Source organism: Pipistrellus hanaki (genome assembly GCF_964339955.1).
Source record: "Pipistrellus hanaki genome assembly, chromosome: 2".
Lineage (NCBI taxonomy): Eukaryota > Metazoa > Chordata > Mammalia > Chiroptera > Vespertilionidae > Pipistrellus > Pipistrellus hanaki.
In genome coordinates, this window is record NC_140504.1 from 106,199,927 (window position 1) to 106,220,370 (window position 20,444).

A 20,444-nucleotide genomic window follows, 5' to 3' on the forward strand; every position below is an offset into this window, starting at 1 on the left:
CGTCCTAAGGCCCAAGCTCGCTCCCTACAGAGGTCTCCCACAGGCCAGGAACCCAGGACGGCCAAGGCTGGCTGGGGAGGGCGGAAGGGGGGGCGGGGACAGAGAGCTGTCTGGCCTTACCCACACATTCGGTCCCATCCTGGCTGGCATGGTAGCCACGTCTGCAGAGCAGTGGGTTCCGCTGGCATGTGTAGGAGCCCACTGTGTTAATACAACTGAAGCCAGGGCGGCATGGTTCAGACAGTGATGTACACTCGTTGATGTCTGCAGAAGTGGGCATGGGTGACAGGAAGCCTGGCACAGCCCCTCCCCAGTCCCAGCATCTGGGTCCAGGGCTTCACTGTGAGGAGGCCAGTCCTAGGCTCCAGATCAGCCCAAGTTAGGAATGGGGTCAGATTGTTCCATGGCACAAAAGGCTCCAATTTTCGGAACCCAAGCACCTGCCAGTTGCTTTTTAACAGAGCAGCTAGAGCCAGGGGGTGGAGGGAGACAAGGCTGACTTCTAGGATAACTGTGGCAAGTCACACCCATCTCTGGCCTCTCCAAACCTGCCAGCTTGTCAAATTCACCCGCTGGCCTCCCACCAGGCCTGGGCACAGCACCAAGCAGGGCCTTTGCACATGCTGTCGCCCCTCCTCTGGTACACACTACCTCCTAATATTTTCATGGTTGGTTCCCTTTTTCCTCAGGCACTGCCCCAATGTCATCTCCTCAGGGATGCCCTGCCTGACCACTGCAGGTAGAGAAATGCTTTAGCTTATATCCCTACTTGTTTTATTACTGAGGAAAGCACCCTTGAATAGCTGCCACTTGTATAAATGTGTTTGCTTATTTAATCTCTCCCCTCTAAGATGTCTTGTCCACCCAGACATCTAGTAGTGGCTAAGGAAATGTCAGTGAGTGAATCATTGAGGAATGCATGCAGTCGGGCAGCCCCACCTTGCCCAGACCCTGTTGGGGTGTCTCAGGGCAAACCAAAGCAACCTTCTCATGTCCACAGCTTGAAGTGTCCTGAGAAGTTGCCCATGTCCTGTGACAATGTTGGGACATTGTTGTTAAGGGGGTGCCTCAGGAAGTGCTCCACATCCCAAATTGGCTAGAAGGATCCCCAAAGAGTCTTAAGAAAGCTTTCAGATGAAGTGTTCACCTGTAAGATGGGGATACACATCCCACATGCCGTGACAGAGCTGTATTGTAACATAGCCATTTCTGTGTGCACCAGTGGCTGGCCCACGCAGTGCCTGCCTCTCCACCTCCCTCTGTCTTCTCTCCCCAGGTGAGTGTGGCCTTGATGGTGCCTGTCCTTTGTGGTACTGATGCTCTGCCTCCAGGCCTCATGGTCAGCAGCCTTGGGTGGATGGAGCCTCCAGGCTGCAGACCACGGGCTCTTTGGAAGCCGTGGAAGAGAGATGACTTCATCAGATCCACATGGGGACTACGAGGCCAGTATCTGGTCAAACTGCAGATCTCAACCCATGGGTACACATGCAATCAGCCTCCAGGTCCCATTACTGTGCCACGTGCAGTAATGTTCTGTGAGGCTTATGTTCCAGTCGTGTGTGTGTGTGTGTGTGTGTGTGTGTGTGTGTGTATGCGCACGCGAGTCATGTCAAGATATAAAATATATCCTTCCTATTAACTGGGTTGAAAGAAACTGGATATATATTCATCCAGTCCAACCTCACAGATGGATTAACTGAGGACTAGAGAAGTAACTCAGCCAAGGTTTAACAGTTCAGGAAAAGAGCTTCTGATCTGCAGGTGACTCCTGGGTCTAGGCGAGAATAAGAACAGCAAGCCAGATCTCCTTGCTCTCTAAACCCTCAGAGTCCCCGGCCCACAACCCTTTCGAAAGACACCCAGGGCAGGGCGCTTTCCACCCCACTCACCCACGCAGTTGCCCTCTGGGTCCTGGAGAAAGCCCTCCATACAGCGCCGTGCCTGGCAGTAGAAGGAGCCCTTGGTGTTCTGGCACGTGAAGCCTGCCTGGCAGTTGTGTGTGCCCAGCTCACACTCATCCACATCTGGCACAGAGGCAGGGAGTCAGGGGCTGGCAGGCTGGTGGGCCCTTGCCCACATATCCAACCATGAACTTGATAATTACTAAGGTATTCTGCATCATGGGAATCGGGCAGAGCACTGTTGCTGCCAGCCCACACCCAATAACAATGAAATGATGACATTGCCATATTTACTAAGCTCTTCCATGGTACCGGACACTGTCCCCAGCACACAGATGTATTTATCAACTTAATGCTCACAACAACCCTAGGAAGTAGGGGCTATGGCAAGCCCCTTCTTACACAGGGGGAGCCGAAGCACAGACATGATTCCATAGCTAGTGGGTGCTGGCTGGGCCTGCACCCTTAACCACTGCCCCAAGCTTCCCTGAGTAGGCAAACATGGGGGCCTGAGCTCAGATCCCTAAGGCCATGTGCCCAGACTTCTCTAGAAGTGACGTTGGCAGCAGCAAGGCTCATGGCTTCTGAGGGTGGAGCTGCCAAACCTGGATGGAGTTGCTGCCCCTACTATGGCAATGAGCAGGTGAACAGGCCCCCACCTCTGCACAGTGCTCGTTGGTTTACCCAGAACTGGCCCTCTACTTTCCTGTGATTCCTGCACAACAGGCAATCAGACCGCTTTTTACAGACCAGGAAAGAGGCAGAGCAGAAAGGTGGCACAGAATTAAGGGCATGCCAAAACTCATTAGGCTTCACTGACCGCCAGACCAATGCCCATGAGTCTGTATGTCTTCTGTCCTTCCATTCCCTCTCTATTTTCCAAAGCTTCCACCACTTTTCCACAGCAGCCCAGTCTCTAGGGGGCCCTGTACTGTGTTCCAGGCAGCTGGACATGAACGTGCACAGCCCCTGTCTGATTACCACCTGGTGCTTGAGAGGCAGCCTTTCCACACTCCACGGAGCCCAGCAGCCTGAGCTGATAGAGGGTTAGGGGATGCTGGGGCATGTCCAGGGAGGTGGCACTCCTCCCCAGGTGCCTGGCTTCTTCCAGAGGAGCTGGCCCTGGATCTGTATCTGCCCTTGTGGGTGGTCACGGGTGTGCACTCAGATAGGCAGTGGGGGCTGGGCTCATTTCTCCTCCTAGCCCACCCAACCTCCAACTCCACCATCAACTTAGAGCCAGACAGGACTGTATTAATCTACCTTCCTGAGCTCACACCCAACCTCAGGGCTCCTTCTCATCATCCTCGGGGACTTGTAACAAACAAGCGTTTCAGGAGGTCTGTCCTCCCTGGTGATGTTCTTCTAGACATTTTCAGTTAAAAACAAAATGTATCACATGTGAAACAGACTCCAAGCTCCTTTCCTAACAGGGTCTGCGGATCTTGTGCCTTCCTTCCAAGCTGTTGGCATTCCTGCTACAAAACTTGAAATTCTCTTTCTGTTTTTTGTGTCAAAATCTCTCTCCTCTCAAAAAAAACCTCACACTTGCTGTTCCCCTGCCTAGAATACCCTTCCCAAGAGCTTCTCATTATGTAGATCTCCACTCTGACTTTACCTCCACATAGGCCCTCTCTGAATTCCCAACTAATAGAGCACCCAGCCATGACTGCTCTGCCATCTTCTTATTTGCCTGTGTGGCCTCATGTCCCTCATCAGGAGATCAGGAACAAGGACACCATGCCTATCACATGTTCCTGCCACCCAGAACCTATAAGCACAGGAAGAGGTTCAGTGAAACTTCTCCCTCTTTCTAGGAAGCTAGAATTTTCCAGTAAAATGGATAGAAGTCATCTATGGAGCTCCACTCCAATATACAAATGGGAACTGAGGCATGGCAAGGGGATAAGTGGTACCCAGACACCAGCGATGGTAGCAAAGCCCGGAGCACATCCTAGCCTACCACATCGGCCTCAGAAACCCCCTCTACCTCAAATCCATCATTTGTGGAGTCTTTCCAAAGGCATAAAACCTAAGTGTTGGGAGTGCGTGACTCTGGGCAGGTCAGGGGTGGGTCTGAACAGGGTGGGAGGGTGGCGAAAGTAGGTCAGGCGACAGATCAGGGGAAGGCCTGCAGACCTGTCCTCACCTGCACACTCGCCTTCCTCGAGAGTGTAGCCCGGCTGGCAGGTGAGAGCCTTGTAGCAGCGGAAGGAGCCTACTGTGTTCACGCAGTGCTCACCCCGGCTGCACGTGTGCAAGTCTGTCACACATTCGTTGATATCTGCAAGGAGAATGATGCCATCAGAGACTGCATACTGGGTGCTTCCTGGGCGGTGGCTGAATGCAGCCAGCACTGCCCTCAAGGTGCTCACTACCCAAAGTAGTACAGTGCTGACATCCACCTGTCTAAGCATCCATTCACTAGACAGAGATTTACTGAGTACCTGCCATGTGCCAACAAGCACTGTTCTTGGCACCAGGGATTCATGGTGAACAATACAGATGAAACTGTCATTCTGGGGACACTCAAAAAGTGGAGGCCCAACGGCTGTGTAAGCAGATGTGTAATAGGAATGGCAGTCATGAGCACTGTGGGTGAAGGAGAAGAGGAGTGCTGAGGGCGGGTGGGCACTCACCACATTAAGTAGGAGGATTAGAGAAGGGTCCTCAAAGAAAGAGGACATTAGAGCAAGCATTTGAAGGAGTGACAGAATGAGCCCAGCAGATGTTCTAGGCAGAGGAGAGAGCCAATGCCAAGGCACTGAAGAGGCCCGTTAGGCAGGCCCAAGGGCCAGCCAGGATGGGTGTCCTGCAGGGTAGAGAACAGTGTTAGGGGATGTAGAAGGGAGTAGGAGCTGGCTGGGTGTGAACACTTCCAGGATGAAAATGGAAGCTGTTAGGAGATGCTGGACTGCCATACAAGGAGGCAAAGAAAAGCAGTCGGTTCTAAAAAACGTAGGGATGATGGGACCAACAGGATCTACCAGTAACTGAGATAAGGTGAGAGAAAAAGAGGAGCCAAGATGTCTGCAAAGCTTCCTGGCCAAGTAGGTGACACATGAACACTAGCACCTAGGGCAGGGTGGCCAGGAGAAGCAGGCTCACAGGGGAAGGATGAGAGCCCTGAGGCCACAGTGAATTTGAGCCAAGAGGCAGCTGGAGACACACCTCTGAGTTGACTGAAGGGATCTACATAGAGATACTAATCTGAGAGTGGGCAGCTGCTGGACTCATCTGGGGGACAGGGCATAGAAGGAAGAGGCCAAGGATTGGTTCCCAGATGAGCAGTGGGAAAGGGAGAGAGAAGCAGCAGCAACAAGGACGAGAGCCTGTGGAGAGTTCCCAACTCTGGCATCACCAAAGGTCTGGTGCAAAGACACACAGACACATGGCAGTGCCAGCCTGCAAGCTGTGTCTGATGGGGGCAGTCATTCACTGACTGTTAATCCTGGACACTCATTTACTAGTGCCTGTTCTGTGGTGCTAGGTCAAAGTGGTCAAGTGGGAGTGTCACCACAGCCCCCTCCTTCAAGGAACTGTCAGCCTGGCAGGGCAGTCAGGAAAGGCAGGGTGGCGACTCAGGAGGAAAGCTGTCACCAGACCCAGGGCAGAGCACCATCTACTGTAAGTCTCTGCTCAGGAGGAGCTATATCTGAGCCGAGTCCACAAGGATGATGGGACCAGGTGGAGAGGAGGGAGGCAGGTCTGTGGGCAAAGAGACTCTCCCAAACCCACAGGGGAAACAAATGATTAAGGCCAGACCAACCCTGGTTTGGATGGGGATGGGGTAGGAAAAGAAAGAGTTCTGGGTCAGTGGCTTCCAAGGAAGGCTTGGTTGGCAAAATAAGAACTTCTGATTTGCAGGATAGATTAACAGAGGGAGACATATTCCCAGGACCCTAGAGACACCGGAGCCCAGGAGCCAAGACAGGAGCCAAGAACCTGGGAGGAATCATGGTGTGAACAACAGCAGACACCACTGACTGAGGCTTGCCAGGCACCAGGCAGTGCACAGGAACTGTCATTCTGCCACAGGTCTCCCAGAGGGAATGTGGCTTGACCAAAGCCACACAGTCTACACGGGCAGCAGCAAGAACAGATCCCTGAGGGCCCAGCCCAGAACTGTGCCCTTTCCCCTGCTGTGGGCTAGGCCCTAGAGCTGGCAACTACTCCCCTCCTATCTTCTCAAAGCCCAGTCCACCTTGGACACTTTTCCCAGGAGCCTAGACAGTTTTTAAAGGGCAAGGCACAAAAGGCAAACAGCAAGGCACAGGGGAGTGCTCACAGAGGTCACATGTCCATCACAGGTCCTCTGGACTTGGCACCACCCAACACTGTCCTACTTTACCTCTGGTAATTGAAAACTCACTACCTGAGCAGGCTGCCTCAGTATAACACATGTATTGAATCACAATAATGACATCAAATACTTGTAAATTATATACATTTAATCTCCACAGTGACCATTTGAGGTGGGTGCTATTACTATCTCATTTCACAGGGGAGGAAAATGAGGCTCAGAGAGGTTAAATGGCATGTCTAAAGTCTTATGACTAAAAAGTGGCAGAGCCAAGGTTTTAACCCAGGCAGTCTGGCTGCAGCAAACACTATCTTCATCTGGGCACCAGTTTCCAATCTCCTGGCTGGGGTTAACGAACATGCCTGGAGCTAACAAGTGAACTGCAGAAGATACAAGTACACATTTGTGGATGAAGAATGATGGAAACAATGATTGTAACAGATAAGATGAACATGTGAGTGGTCGAGGAGGACAAAGAAGAGACCCTGAGTAGTCTGTGCAGGATGAGTAAGGTGAGAAGAGATGAGTGAAAATGTGCACTCAATAAACTTGTTAAATGAAATGGACCTTTGCTCCTTTAATTCCAGAGCCTGCTTTCTGGCTGCCCAGCACCTCTTTTGGCACATTGTCTCTTCTCCAGGCTGCCAGCAGAGCTATACCCGTCGCCATGGCAAGCAGGCAGGCATCCTGGGAGGGATGCTGCCAGGCTTGGGACCCGTCTTCCCAAACACACACACACACACACACACACACACACACACACACACACACGCACACACACAGCACAGACAGGAAGAGCTGCCCAACCACTGGCAAGCACATGGAGGGCACATGTTGTGCCAATGGCTGGAGGCCAGGGCAAACATGTCTGCAGTGGCTGCACAGCCCAGCACACGGCCTATCAGACCAGCAGCAGAGGGCGAGGAAACAAACATGTTCAGCCTGTACATGGTCCCTAAACACACGGACGACGGACTGGCCTCTGGATATGTGCCCTGATCACACCTGCACTGTTCCTACCACCATACCACACCTTTGTGTGAGTTGTTCCTTCCACCAGCAACTCCTCGCTGTCCTTGGAGACAGGTGCAAACAGGAGGCAGGTGCAGACCCACAGCTAGGATGGTCTCTCCCTTGGCCTGTCTCTTCCATAGCACTTCCCAGTCTGCCCAAGTCCCTGTGACTTCAGGTCTATAACGTTTCCTCCAGATATGGGTCAACATCAAGTCCACCCACCTCGCTGGCCAAAGAGCACACTAGGAGCCCCAGCGCCCAGCTACACAGGCACTGCGAGGCAGGTAGGACAAGCTGTTACCAAACACCATGTGCAGGTAGGAATGGGGCACCAGCCTGTGCAGTCCTCCAAGTTCTGAGGTTAGAGGGAAGGAAATAGTTTCAGAGGAAAGCCCCATGGCTCATAGTAACACAGCAAATGAACACTACACTGGAGTGCAAAGCTGGTCTTTCAGATATGGCTTTATCCATTCACCTCTGGAGGGGAGTCTGGATACATCTAAGGGCAATCTCAATACCTGCCATCACATGGTCACTATGCCCAGCCTCTGCTATACCACATACACAGGTAATATAATCTCTGAGGAGAATTGGGGTCCTCAGTGCCTTCTTTTTAGAGATGAATAAACTGAGGCTTGGAAATGGACGTCATTTATCCAAGGCCAGAGGGATACTGGAGGGTCCTGCTTCACATCCAGGCCTCTGCCTCCAGATCTCACACACTCTCTCCTGCTGCCACAGGTCTGACCTCCTTGTCCCAGTGACCCAGCCAAGTCATACATCAGCAGGGGTCTTCAAACTACGGCCCGCGGGCCACATGCGGCCTGCAGAGGAGTCTGATCAGGCCCACCAGGTTTTTTGGGCAGTGAGCGCAGCCGAGGTGTTACAGTAGGAATTAGTAGTTCATATAGTCCGGCCCTCCAGCTCTCTGAGGGACCGTGATCTGGCCCCCACTTTAAAAAGTTTGAGGACCCCTGAATTAGAGTTTTCTGACTCTCAGGCAGGTCCTTGGGGAAAGCAGTCTCCCAGGGGCATCAGTGGAGAAACAGGACAGGACACCAGGACACGCAGGACATGACATGGGGAGCCAGCTGTGCTGAGAGCTCAAGTGCAGAGGGCAGGCCCTGGAGCATGTGTGATGGGCTCGGTGTGGCGCAGAGCGGCAGCAGGGGCTCTCGCTTACCCACGCACTTCCTGTGCACGTTGAGGATAAAGCCCTGGGCACAGAGCACTGTGTGGTTGACACAGTAGAAGGATCCCAGGGTGTTCACACAGAACTGTCGCCGGCTACAATCGTGAGCACCCAGCAGGCACTCGTCTCGGTCTAGTGACAGCCGCAGAAGGAAAAACAAGGGCCATTAGAGGGCATAGCCTGTCACGGAGCATCCAGTCACAGTCAGGGAAACTGAGGCCTAGAGAGGGATGGCACCAGCTGGGGACTTCCCAGCCCATCAATGGTACCTCTGGGCTTTGGGCCCAAGTCTGAGTTTGTACAGTCAATGCTAGAATCCCAGGAAGGACAGGTGGTAAGGTCAGGATCAGAGAGGGTAAGCAGCCTGCCTGCCAACTGTCAAAGTGGGCAGAGGCAGAGTTTGTCTGCCCCCACATCCTCGAGGTGCTCATCCTCACAGGAAGCCTGGGGGCCACACAAACAGTGGCTGCAAACTCAAGTGCTTGGAGGTCAGGCTGGCAACATAATGGGAGGAGGACCCAGAGGAGGCTCTGCAGGCACTGTGGGGCCTGTGCTCTATTCAGAGGGACGGAGCTGTGGGCCCTGAAAACAGAAATCTGGATATTTTTTTAAAAATTCTTGAGGTTTTCATGGTTGGGAACTCATTTGATTATTTTAAATAGGATAGAGCTCAGCAGGACTCCCCTGCTGGCTAAGCTGCACCCTCAGAATGCCTGTCTGCAACCTCTGGCCTGGAACCCACAGCCTTTATTGTTGGGGACTCTGCAGAGGAGAGAGACCTGGAGAGACACAGATACTGGCCTGCAGCCTGGCTAGGCCCAAGGGAATCCCAGCTCAGGAGAGATACATTCTGTCTTCAAGACCCCAAGAGATGGGGAACAAAGCCCAGAGAGTACCTGAGATCTGACCCTACCACCTGAGATCAAGGCCTACCAGTCATCACCATGCTGTGTGCCCTGGGCATGCCTCCTGTCTTCTCTGGGCACTGGATGGTTTTCATACAAATCAGAAAACTGCCTCAGCCAAGGGCTTAGATATGGGTTTCTGCTTCTGGCAGGGATATGGCATTTTCCTGGACAGACTTAATCCTGGTACCCCCGAAACTCACTAGGGATACCTCTCCTGAACTTGAACCTGAACTGAAGTGTGTGTTAGACCATGTGCCTGCTCCATGTCTGTCCTGACTCAAGACATGAAGAGATGCAGTCTTGAGGCCTCTCAAGTTGTTCTCAAGGCACCATTCACTGTAGAAGCCACCCAACAGGTGTTGGGCCCAATGCCCCATCTCACAGGAGAAAGGCTGGCTGACTGAGGCCCCGCTGAGACAAGATCCAGACCTAGCAGGGTTGAAGGCATGAAAAGGACATGCTTTTGGAACCTCTTCAACCCCTTTGTTCATGGCAAACATCCACTCTCCCCTCCTTGGTTTTAATAACAGAACTGAGTATATGCCATCCAGTTGGGACTCTTACTCCCTAGTCTTGCTCCCCATCAGCGGCAAATGGAAGGGGTGAATGCCACTTCCAGGTCCTGCCCTACAGTAATTGGGTGTGCATGCCCTCTTTCCCTCTTTCTACCCATGGCTGGAACAGGGACAATGTGGTCAGAATAGACTTTGGTCATGCAAACAGGCAACCTTCAAGGACAGGGCAGTTGGAGTCTGGTGAGAAATACAAATTCTCAGGCCCCACTCCAGACCTACTGGATGAAGCTCTCTGGGGATTCTACAGAACTCTCAGGCTCCATGCTGTCGCCAGGCTTCCAGCTGGCTCTGGTGCATGCTCAAGTTTGGGAAGCACTGCTCTAGAGAACAGCAGACATAACAACAGAGGTGTGGGGTCCTGGCCAATCTGTGTGTCCACCCTGGACTGCAAGATCACCTGTACATGGTGACATGAGAGGAATCTCTCGGTAAGCTATTTGGGGCTCTTCATCAAAGCAGCCAAACCTGTTCCCTCACTAATTTTCTAAGTCTTAGATATGGACCACCTCCCTCATTCTGTTTGTTCAATCTCTGGGGGGCCTGACCGTAGGAAACTCAGGTTTGCACAGGTATGAGAGTAACTCCCATGGCACTCACCTTCACAGGACACACCATCCGCCATGATGGCATAGCCGGGAAAGCAGGAGCACATGGCTGTGTCTCCAATAATGCTGCACACCTGTTTGCAAGGCCCATTGTCTGAGAGGAAATGCACAGAAATCAGAGCAGGCTCATCACTTCTGTCTATCCTACAGGCGTAGGGACTGGGAGCCAAGGAGCCTCACTCTTGCCCCCTTTTCCAAGTTCACTGTTAAATTGGCTCATACCTCAGCTTGTGTCTGAGATAATGGACTAGATCTCCCGCCACCACCACCACCACTTGGACACCAAAGCTTCCCTCAAGAAACAGAGATGGGATTGAGGTGGAGATAGAAAGAGAATAAAGAGCAGATGCAGAGAGCAGGACCAAGAAAGAGAGGAGCAGAAAAAAAGAGCTTTTACACATTATTGTCTGCACAACAGTTCCACAAGCAAGAACGTAACCTCTCAATTTCACAGGAACTAAGGCCAAAAAAGTAGCTAATTGGCTTGCTTGGGGTCACATACAATCGCCCAGGCTATCCTTTATTTTCACATCCTCTCTCACCCCAGCTGTCTCTCCCCACAACTCTCACCTCCTCAACTACACTGAGTTCAGATAGGCAAGACCAACCAACCCTCCAAGCAGAAGCACCCCATCTAGCAGAAGACCAGACCAATCCCGAGACACAATTTACCTTTGCAGGTGTTGGGTTGTGGCCGTGGTAGCAGGATGGTGTTGGGGGCCACTTGGGAAGGTTCTGACCTCAGTGCAGACTCCTCTGCAGCCGCTGGCTGTGGGGGGCCATTGTCTGTCCCAGGCAGAGCAGATAGGAGGGAAGGTCTGTCACACATCTTCAGCCAGGACATAGGCTCTAACAGGCCCCATGCCAGCACTTGACAGGAATTGCCTCATTTAAATCCTTCCCCACCCATTTCACAGGAGAGGAAACTGAGGTTCAGGAAGCAATGTAGGTTAGGTAGCAATCTCACTTTAGGTAAAATATTTAGGACAGAGGCGGCAAGGAAAAAGAGGAATGAATTTCTAGACTGACAAATCTATTCCTGGAAGCTGGCAGAAAGTCCCCCCAGACTGGGGCTGTGGCAACCTCCTAGACTAACTATTGTGGCTTAACCACCCATGGGCCCCACACTGGGGACACAGATTAGGTTGATGGGAGCCTATGTGGTTTGAGTCCTAGCTCTGCACCCGAACCCAGAGCAGGGCACTGAATGTACCCTGAAGATAGTTCCGGAAAGGAGCCTATCTGCCTGGCTTCACAAGGCCCACCACCAGAGACCCTCGGATCCTGCAGGTTCCAATGTATGGGGTGGCAGGAGAAGTACCCTGTAGTCCCCTGGAGTGCCACAATGCTTGGCAAGATCAGGTGCTTACCTGTCCAGGTGCTTACCTGGGCGGCAGGTACGGCCGTCATCTTGCAGTGAAAAGCCGGGGAAGCAGGCACAGTGGTAAGAGCCCACAGTGTTGATGCAGAGGTGCTGACAAAGCTCCCCCGGAAGGAGCAGGCACTCATCCTGGTCATCACCGGGCAGGCTATTGGGCACCTCAGTCTCCATGCCCAGTGACAGGGCCTCCCGGCTCCCCAACTGCACCTCTGAAACTGGGCAGGAGTCAGTGCTCATGATGGGAGCTGTGCTGGCCCCAGCAGGTGGTTGAGACTTCAGGCCCCCCAAAAATCAGTGCAGGTCCTCATCAGAACTCTGCATGCCCAGTTGAGGCAATGTGCATGGATGAAAGATGAGTGGATGGATGGATGAAGGATGGGTGGGTGGACAAACCTCAACAATAAGAGTGAACCCATCAGAGCCAGGTCCACAAAAGCCCTCAGGAAGCTTTGGCTAAAGTGATAAATAGGATTCAGACCTCTGACCTCAGGGACATCAGGGAGGACAACACCTAACAACAGAAAGGGCCCCAAAACTGGATTCCATCAGATTAAGATCTGAACCGTCACTCGGGCTTTCCCAGCACTAGGTCTCCCCATGCCTTCCAGGCTGCATTGGGGAGCCGATGCAAGTGGGAGAGAAGGCTTCTAGGGCCGAGCTGCCTTAAAAAGCTCTTGATATACAATCATGGAAAAGGGAGAGGCCAGAAACCCATCTACACTCCATGTTAGCCTGGGGCCCCAACTGTCTGCCAGCACCAGGCCACCAAGCCCCTCAGGGAGCAAATGCATATGCTTACATCTGAAGAACGTTTCATATTGAAGGCATTTACATTAAGCTCCAGCCCAATCAGTCCAGGCCTGGCACCTATAGGATGGTCGTGATGGCTGATGTTCCAGCCTTATGACCCTGTGCCCAGCTCTGCTGGGCAAGTTGCTGGTCATGCTGCAGGGTTCATGCTCAGCCCACTTCATCAGCACATGTCTCACAATAATCCCCCCCAGCAGCGGTGATGCTAAAGCTTGGAGGTGCATATTGATTTGCACAAGGTCACCTGAGTAGGAATGGCACCCAAGTTGACCTGACCTGCCAGTTGTGTCCTCTGAGGCCCAGGTTACCCACCAGTTAGTCACTGAAGGAGAGAAACTCAAACTTCTGGCTCTGGACCCTTCTTGGCCCTATGTCTACCCTCTGACCCCTGAAGCTGGACTTCCTCCCAAATTTTACCTTGAATCAGACTTATGGTTGCTACCCTGTCCTTTACACTCATGCTCAAGCAGCCCCTAGATCTAACCTCATCATGTGGCACTTCCTTGGACTGGCCAGCCTTTGTGCTCATGCTGGCTGCTGAGGCTGACCAATCCCTCTGTCGTGTCAGTTTTCCCTGGCCTGGACACCCTCCATATACTTGTCACTGCCCCATCATGCTGGTTTCTGTTGGGCCCACCATCACATCCAGCAAACTTTGTACCCACAGGATACAAGGTTTCTCCCAGGAAGTCCTGACTTTGGACAGCAGGTATCTAATTCCCATGAACAGCAGGCATCTAATTCCCATGCCCAGATTTCCACTGTCTTGCATTATCAGGCCAGAGACCCAGGGATGGACTGGGTCTGGTCAAATCCAGTACACCAGAGCCCATGTCAGAAACAGGAGTCTACAAGGGCAAAGTGAGCCTTCCTCATATGGATATGAAAACATGGTGATAGTAACAGGGTCAGGAACCACAAGCCCTTGATGAGCATCCTGCCATCCCTCCCCACATGGAGTGAGGAGGGGAGAAGAATCTGTGTCTGACAAAGTCTCCAAGAAGGCCCATGACTTGCTGAGAAGAACAGTGAACCTGGGATTCCAACCAGTCTGCTGGACTCCAAGGGCCATACATTAACCTTGATGCAAGGACCACCTCTGGGATTTTTGTTTCCCAATCCTTGAAGTGCCCAGGTCAGGCCCACAAGTGCCCTAAAGCTGCAGAAAGGACTAGGCCTGTGCTTCTGGAACCCTCCTGGGCACGTGATCTCTGGCTAGTCAAGGCAGAATGTATGAACACCTGCAGAAGTGGCCAACCAGGGCTTTCATGTCACCAGCCCCAGGGCTACAGGCCCAGCTCCACAAAGACCACCTGCTGACTCACTGGCACACCTTGATTGGGTTCCTGCTGGCCCAGAGGCACAAAGAAGGCTAATGGCCCTGAGTCCAGGAGATAGTATTAGATAGGGTGACAGAGGCTGAATCTGGCAGCTAAAACAATGATTACAGCACACGGAGGGCACACGAAGGAGGAGATCCCAGGGACACTGAGGACTGGAAGTTCTAAGACCTGGCTCTTGACCCTCAGGCAAGAGCAAACGCAGGCTCCATGGCCCACATTGGTACCTGGAGCTCCCTACCCCACAACACACACACACACACACACTGGTCCCCCTATGGCTTCTGGGGACCAGTGCCAGATAAGGATAGAGAGGGTAAAGGCACAGGTCTGATCAGCCCTCAGAGAACTCGTGGTCTGGTGGTGAAGGGGGAGCACCAAACAAACCCATCATTCATTCAGACATTTGCTAGTGACTTCTGGGACAAGCACAGGGCCAGGCTAAGAATCTATACTAATAAAAGAGTAATATGCTAAATAGACTGGGTTGACTAGCCATCTTTCGGACGTCCGACATCCTCCCAGACAAAGCCATGGTGGTGGGAGCTGAAGCAAAGGCAGTTAGTGATCAGGTGATCAGGCCAGCAGGGGAAAGCAGTTAGGAGCAATCAGGCTGGCAGGGGAGGGCAGTCAGGGGTGACCAGGCCAGCAGGAGGGGGGGGGCTGTTGGGGGTGACCAGGCTGCCAGGGGAGGGCAGTTGGGGGCATTAGGCAGGCAGGCAGGTGAGTGGTTAGTAGCCAGTGGTCCTGGATTGTGAGATCGGGACTAAACTGGCAGATTGGAGAGGGTGCAGGCCAAGCTGAGGGACATCCCACACCCCCATGCACGAATTTCATGCACTGGGCCTCTAATATAAGCATAAAAAGCAGTGCTAGCCTGAAGAGGCTGATCAGACAGGTGGGGAAACATTTACAAATGCATTCTCCATACCAATTATACCCTGTTCCCTAAGGACACAAGAATGGCATAGGTGAGAGGAATGGAGGATGGATGAACAAAGGTAAGTGAATGATGGATACGTGAAAGGTTTGGGGACGTGAATATATGAGCGGATGGATGGATGGACAAACAAATAAGATGAATAGAAAGACCAATGGATGGACAGACTGATGGATAGATGGATGGATGGATGGATGGATGGATGGATGGATGGATGGATGGACAAACAGATAGATAGATGAACAAATGGATGAGTAAATGAATGTGTGAGTACATGGGTAGGCAAACAGGTAAGCAGATGGGTGGGGGAGATGAGTGGATGTGAGAATGGATAGATGAGGGATGGTAAATGAATGGTATAGTGGGTGGAAATATGGATGGCAAAATAGACCAGAGAATGGGTGGGAGATGGGTGAGATGATGGATGGATAAAAGCCTGGATGAGAGTGGAAGGTAATAGGTAGTAGGTAGTTGGTAGTTCGGTGGGTAAAGTGATTGGTACTTGGAAAACTGAATGAAATCACCATCTTGGAAATGACAGGCCTCAATCCATTCTTAGCAGCCACTGAGGAACTCTGTGGTGCCGAACTTGTGCCCCTCGCTACAATGTCCATGGACCCAGAGTCTCCACAGAAGGCCAGGGTCACCCAGCATTGCCTAGAAGCCCCAAAAGCTCTCTCCTCTTCACCCAACCATCCTATAAACCCTGGCTCAGGATGAGGCAACACCCACCTCTCTGTGGTGCAGACTCGGGCTCCGGAGCCTGGCGGACCTCGGGCAAGATAAGGGGGTCTTCACCCTCACAGCAGGAAAGCATGACGTGGTTGCAGGGGTAGCCCAGGTTGGGGTTGGACTCGCAAGACTGGCCCTCAGCCCGCACACGGAGCCCCAGGCCACAGCAGTCACAGCATTGCTGGAGGGAGACATGCAGTCATTGCTACAGCCTGGGCCCCAGAGCCCATCTGCATTCCCCTGGGTCTGTGAGCCTGTGTGGCTCACTGAGAGCCCCAAGGAAGCAGCCTGGTTCAGGCTCGGCAGAGGAGCTGATAAAAGAGAATGAACTAACCTTGTCTTGTTTATTCTTTCTAGTATGTGCTCTCCAATTCCCCATATCTAGCTCAAGGTAAGGCTAATGCAAGTCTTTTGAAATAATTAATCAATGGCCTCTATTAAAAGAACTGCAAATTAGCCCTAGTCACATCCACTCCACCCACTGACTAGCACACTGACTCTAGGAGACCACTGGGTAGAGCTTTCAGGAAAGCTTTGAACTGGGCTGACTCAACTTGAAAGCACATCCTTTTCACAAGCCTCTTCCTCCTTTTTGAAAGAGATATAGTGGCTGGAGTTCTAATAACCGTCTTGGGACATGAAATGACCTTCGAGATGGAAGGGAAGGCTAAAGATGACTGAGTAGAAAAATAGAATTTCATTTTCCAGAGTTCTATTCCAGAGTTTCTGAAGCTACTGTGTAGCTACACCCCTGTCCCAGAATGCTCACCTCTAAAAAAATCTTCAATTGTTTAAACTACTGTGGTTGATTGATAGTCCAAATCATGTCATCTTCCCTGTGTCCACTGTCTTGCAATGTGATAGTGCAGTTCCTCCGATCAGAAGGGAGATTATTTTCTAACTCTTGGTAGCACCTCACGACTTGCTTTGGCCAATAGGATGAGACAGAAGTGACAATACACCAGTTTTGAGCCCCTGCCTCAAAACGCCTTGCACACTTTTATTCCCTGTGTTGGAACCATGCCCACCACTAACTAAACAAGCTAAGGCTAGTCTGCTACAAGTTGTGAGACTACATAGAGTAGAAAAAAGTCATCCCAGCTACAGACATCCTAAATCATAAAGTGCCAGGGGAGCCATCAGCTGGCAGCAGACACCTCCTAAGTAAGCTCAGCTAAGATCAGCTGAGCACGGCCCAGATCAGCAAAACTACCTCATGAGATAAGCTAGTCATGAATAACTTGATTTGGGATTGTTTGTTACATAGCAATAACCTGTACTCCAGACTTGAATCACCCAATAGTAACCACTTCCACTTAGTCAAGACCCACCATGTACTTAATAAATTACTTAGTTTTTCTGATGCTCACAACCACCCCATAAGACATATATTATTATCATCCCCATTTTATAGATGGACAAGCTGAGGCTCAAAAGAAGCTGGTCAGGGTCAAACATACAGACAAAAATGAGATTCAAAACTTTTCTGTCACCAAAGTCCTTTCCCTAATATCAATTGTTTTTAGAAAAAATCGACCCACCATGATAAAAATTAAAGTCCAAATCATTTCCCAAATGTTACACTCCTCCAAATGTCCCTATTAGTCATCCAGGTTTGTAACTCCTCTTCAACTCCTTACACTCTCTCCCCTAAACATCTCATTTAATGATGCTCCTGAGACTGCCCACTGCCCTGGGCTGCTCCATCCTCTGCTGCACAACCAGCCAGGTGTTGGCCCTCAATGTCTGCTTTCCCTTCTTCCCAATTTTCACTGGAACATGTGACCTCTCCAGAATAAAGACTACATTTCTCAGTCACTCTTCAGCTAGGTGTGACCACTGGCCTAAGTTCTAGCTAATGTGCGGTTAGTGGAAGTACTGTCTGTCCTCAAAGGAGGGACTCTTCTCACACCTGTGTCCACAGCAACCTTGGTCATACAGCCAAGAGATAGAAGCAACCCAATGTCCATCAAAAAATGAATGGATCAACAAAATGTGCTTTTTACATGTAATGGAATAGTATTCAACTTCAAAAGAAAAGACATCCTGATACCTGCTACACCATAAGTGAACTTGGAGGGCACTGTGCTCAGTGAAATAAGCCAATCACACAGGACAAAGAGGTCCCTAGAGTAGTCATTCATAGAGACAGAAAGTAGAAGAGTGGTTGCAGGGGCCGGAGAGAAAGGGTATGGGGGTGAGTGCTACATGGAACAGGGTTTCAGTTTGGGAAGATGAAAATATTCTGGAGATCAATGGTGGTAATGGCTGTACAATAGTTTGAGTGTATTTAATGCCACTGAGCTATACACTAAAAAATAATTAAGATGGTTAATTTTGCCGAAACTGGTTTGGCTCAGAGGATAGAGCATCGGCCTGTGGACTGAAAGGTCCCAGGTTCGATTCCGGTCAAGGGCATGTATGTTGGTTGAGGGCATATCCCCAGTAGGGGGTGTGCAAGAGGCAGCTGATCGATGACTCTCTTTCATCAATGTTTCTAACTCTCTATCCCTCTTCCTCTCTGTAAAAAAATCAATAAAATATTAAAAAAAAAAAAAAGATGGTCAATTTTACATTCTGTGTTTGGCACAATGAAAAATAATTTAAAGAGGGGCTCTTCCCCATCCTTCTAACCTGCTGCCTGGAGCTCAAGCAGCCATTCTGTACAAGGAGGCAGCATATTCCAGTTGGCTGGGCAACAAGACAGAACAAACCTATGTCCCTGAAGACCACAGAGCCACTCATTCCGTCAGTTCTGACCTGGCTGCCTGCAACCACCAGCATTTGACAGAATAAGAAATGTTTAGGGAGTTTTCCATTACTTGCAACCAAACTGACGTCTTGTCCCTAGCCCTGCCACCTAAGGCCAACGTGAGTCCTAACACACTAATTGGTTTTCTGTAAATCCCTCCCAGGGCCCTGCATACCTGCAGCCTGGAGCCCAAAATATCTCACAGCAGTAGTTTCTGTCCTTCATGTAAGAGCCAGAGGACTCCTGGCAGCCTGCTCCCGCTGCACCTCCTTGCCACAGGCTACTGAACCCCAAGGCCCCAGGCTCTTGCTTCTGCACCTTTGCTCACACTGTTCCCTCTGCTAGAACCCCCCTCCTCTTCTCTCTGCTCCATGACTGCCTAGCGAGGTTTAATTCCATCCTGACCACACTGTCCATGGAGAAGAACCCTCTTGGTCCGCACAACTGCAGAAGGGATCCAGATAATGCCCTTCAAAACTCTCTGTGTCTCCCACCTCACTGAGAGCAAACCCCCATACTTACAATGCTAGACAGGGTCTGCCCCGTCACTTCTCTGCCCCATCACTACTACTCCCTCCTCACTCACTGCACTGCAACCACACAGGCCTCTTTGCTGCTCCTCACACATGCCAACCATGTACTTGCCTCAAGACCTTTGCACTTGCTGTTCCTTCTGCCTAGAATAGGGGTGGGAAACCTTTTTTTTTTTTTCTACCAAGGGACATGGGATATTTATACGTCATTCAAGGGCCATACAAAATTATCAACTTAAAAATTAGCCTGCTATATTTGGTCAAACATTTAATTAACTCATCCCTAATGCCTTGGCAGGACCAGACCAAAAGATTTTATGGGCCTTATATGGTTCCCGGGCCAAATGTTCCACACCCCTGGCCTAGAAGATACTTTCCACAGAAGTCCACACAGCTCACCCCTCTCCTCCTGCAGGGTTTTACTCAAACATCCCCTTCTCAGTGAGGCCATCTCCAGTCACTGCAGATGAAACTCCAGTCCCTCCCAATCTCTAACATAGCTTGTCCCTATCCTCTCTTCAGTTTTTCCTCCCTGGCACCATCACCTTCTAATATACTGAATATTAACATACTCACCTTGATCTCCATCTGTCTCCCTGACTATAAGGAAAACCCAGAGAGAGCAAGGATTTTTGTGTTACATGTTTCTATATCCCTCATGCCTAACATAGGGCCTGGCATACACTGGTGTTCAGTATATATTTTGTGAATTAGTAGGTCAATATAATAACTGCTGATGTTCTTTATGCAAATGAAGAGACCCTTGACCCATGTGAGAGGATCACCCTCACTGTGAAGTCCCACAGGGGAACCTAAACCTCAGCCCTCAAGGACCCTCAGGCCACAAAGGGTGCGGTCGGACTTGCCTTGTACAAGGAGGTGCCACAGGTGTCGCTGTCCTCAAGCCCACAGGCCTCGCCCTCCTTGGCACCCACAACACCGGCCATGCAGCTCTTCTCCTTCAGGTAGGATGCGCAGCAGTGTTTCTGAGCTGTCCTGAAATAGAAGTGCTCTCAGCTCCACCTGGACACCCACCCCATCCTCCCAGGGAAAGAAACTGAGGCTCAGAGAAGGGAAGCCCATATGAGCAGGGCAGTGCTGATGACAGGTGCATTGGCAAGGCCAGCATCTCGTGCCCACTGAGTCACATTGGTTTGTTTCTCCTTAACCAAGAAGACTTTAGGCCTGGGCCCCACTGGTCTCAGTACTGTGTGTCCTGATAATGAGAAAGGGGAATTGGCATTCCAAACCCCACATGGGGCTGAGAAAGACAGGAAGACCCACTCCTGGTTGGTATGGAGGAGCGTAGCCTACAGTGTTGCTGGTCAAGCCTCCCAATCTCGGTAGGGCTGCCCTGGGGCAGAGGCAACTGATGAGCCAGCAGCATGAGGGCAGAGCCAGGACACAGAGGAGGGATTGTTGGAAAGCAGGGTTCAACTCCACTTGAGGAAGAACATG

At 51.2% G+C, this 20,444-nt stretch overlaps 1 protein-coding gene across 9 annotated transcripts in view; it reads right to left on the reverse strand.

Moving 5' to 3' along the window:
- Positions 1 to 20,444, reverse strand: part of FBLN2 (fibulin 2) — a 99,822-nt gene that overhangs the window by 10,968 nt on the left and 68,410 nt on the right. The window contains exons 4-12 of one of the 9 annotated variants that reach the window (XM_084872422.1): positions 19,853 to 19,982; positions 15,702 to 15,882; positions 11,885 to 12,088; positions 11,171 to 11,284; positions 10,491 to 10,592; positions 8,402 to 8,542; positions 4,051 to 4,185; positions 1,890 to 2,024; positions 121 to 264 (exon numbers count right to left, since the gene is read on the reverse strand). In XM_084872422.1, coding sequence (XP_084728548.1) covers positions 121 to 264; positions 1,890 to 2,024; positions 4,051 to 4,185; positions 8,402 to 8,542; positions 10,491 to 10,592; positions 11,171 to 11,284; positions 11,885 to 12,088; positions 15,702 to 15,882; positions 19,853 to 19,982 — 1,286 coding nt within the window. Of the gene's footprint in view, positions 1 to 120; positions 265 to 1,889; positions 2,025 to 4,050; positions 4,186 to 8,401; positions 8,543 to 10,490; positions 10,593 to 11,170; positions 11,285 to 11,884; positions 12,125 to 15,701; positions 15,883 to 19,852; positions 19,983 to 20,444 lie in introns of all 9 variants that reach the window. The other 8 variants (XM_084872421.1, XM_084872420.1, XM_084872426.1 and 5 more) reach the window with 8 other exon arrangements.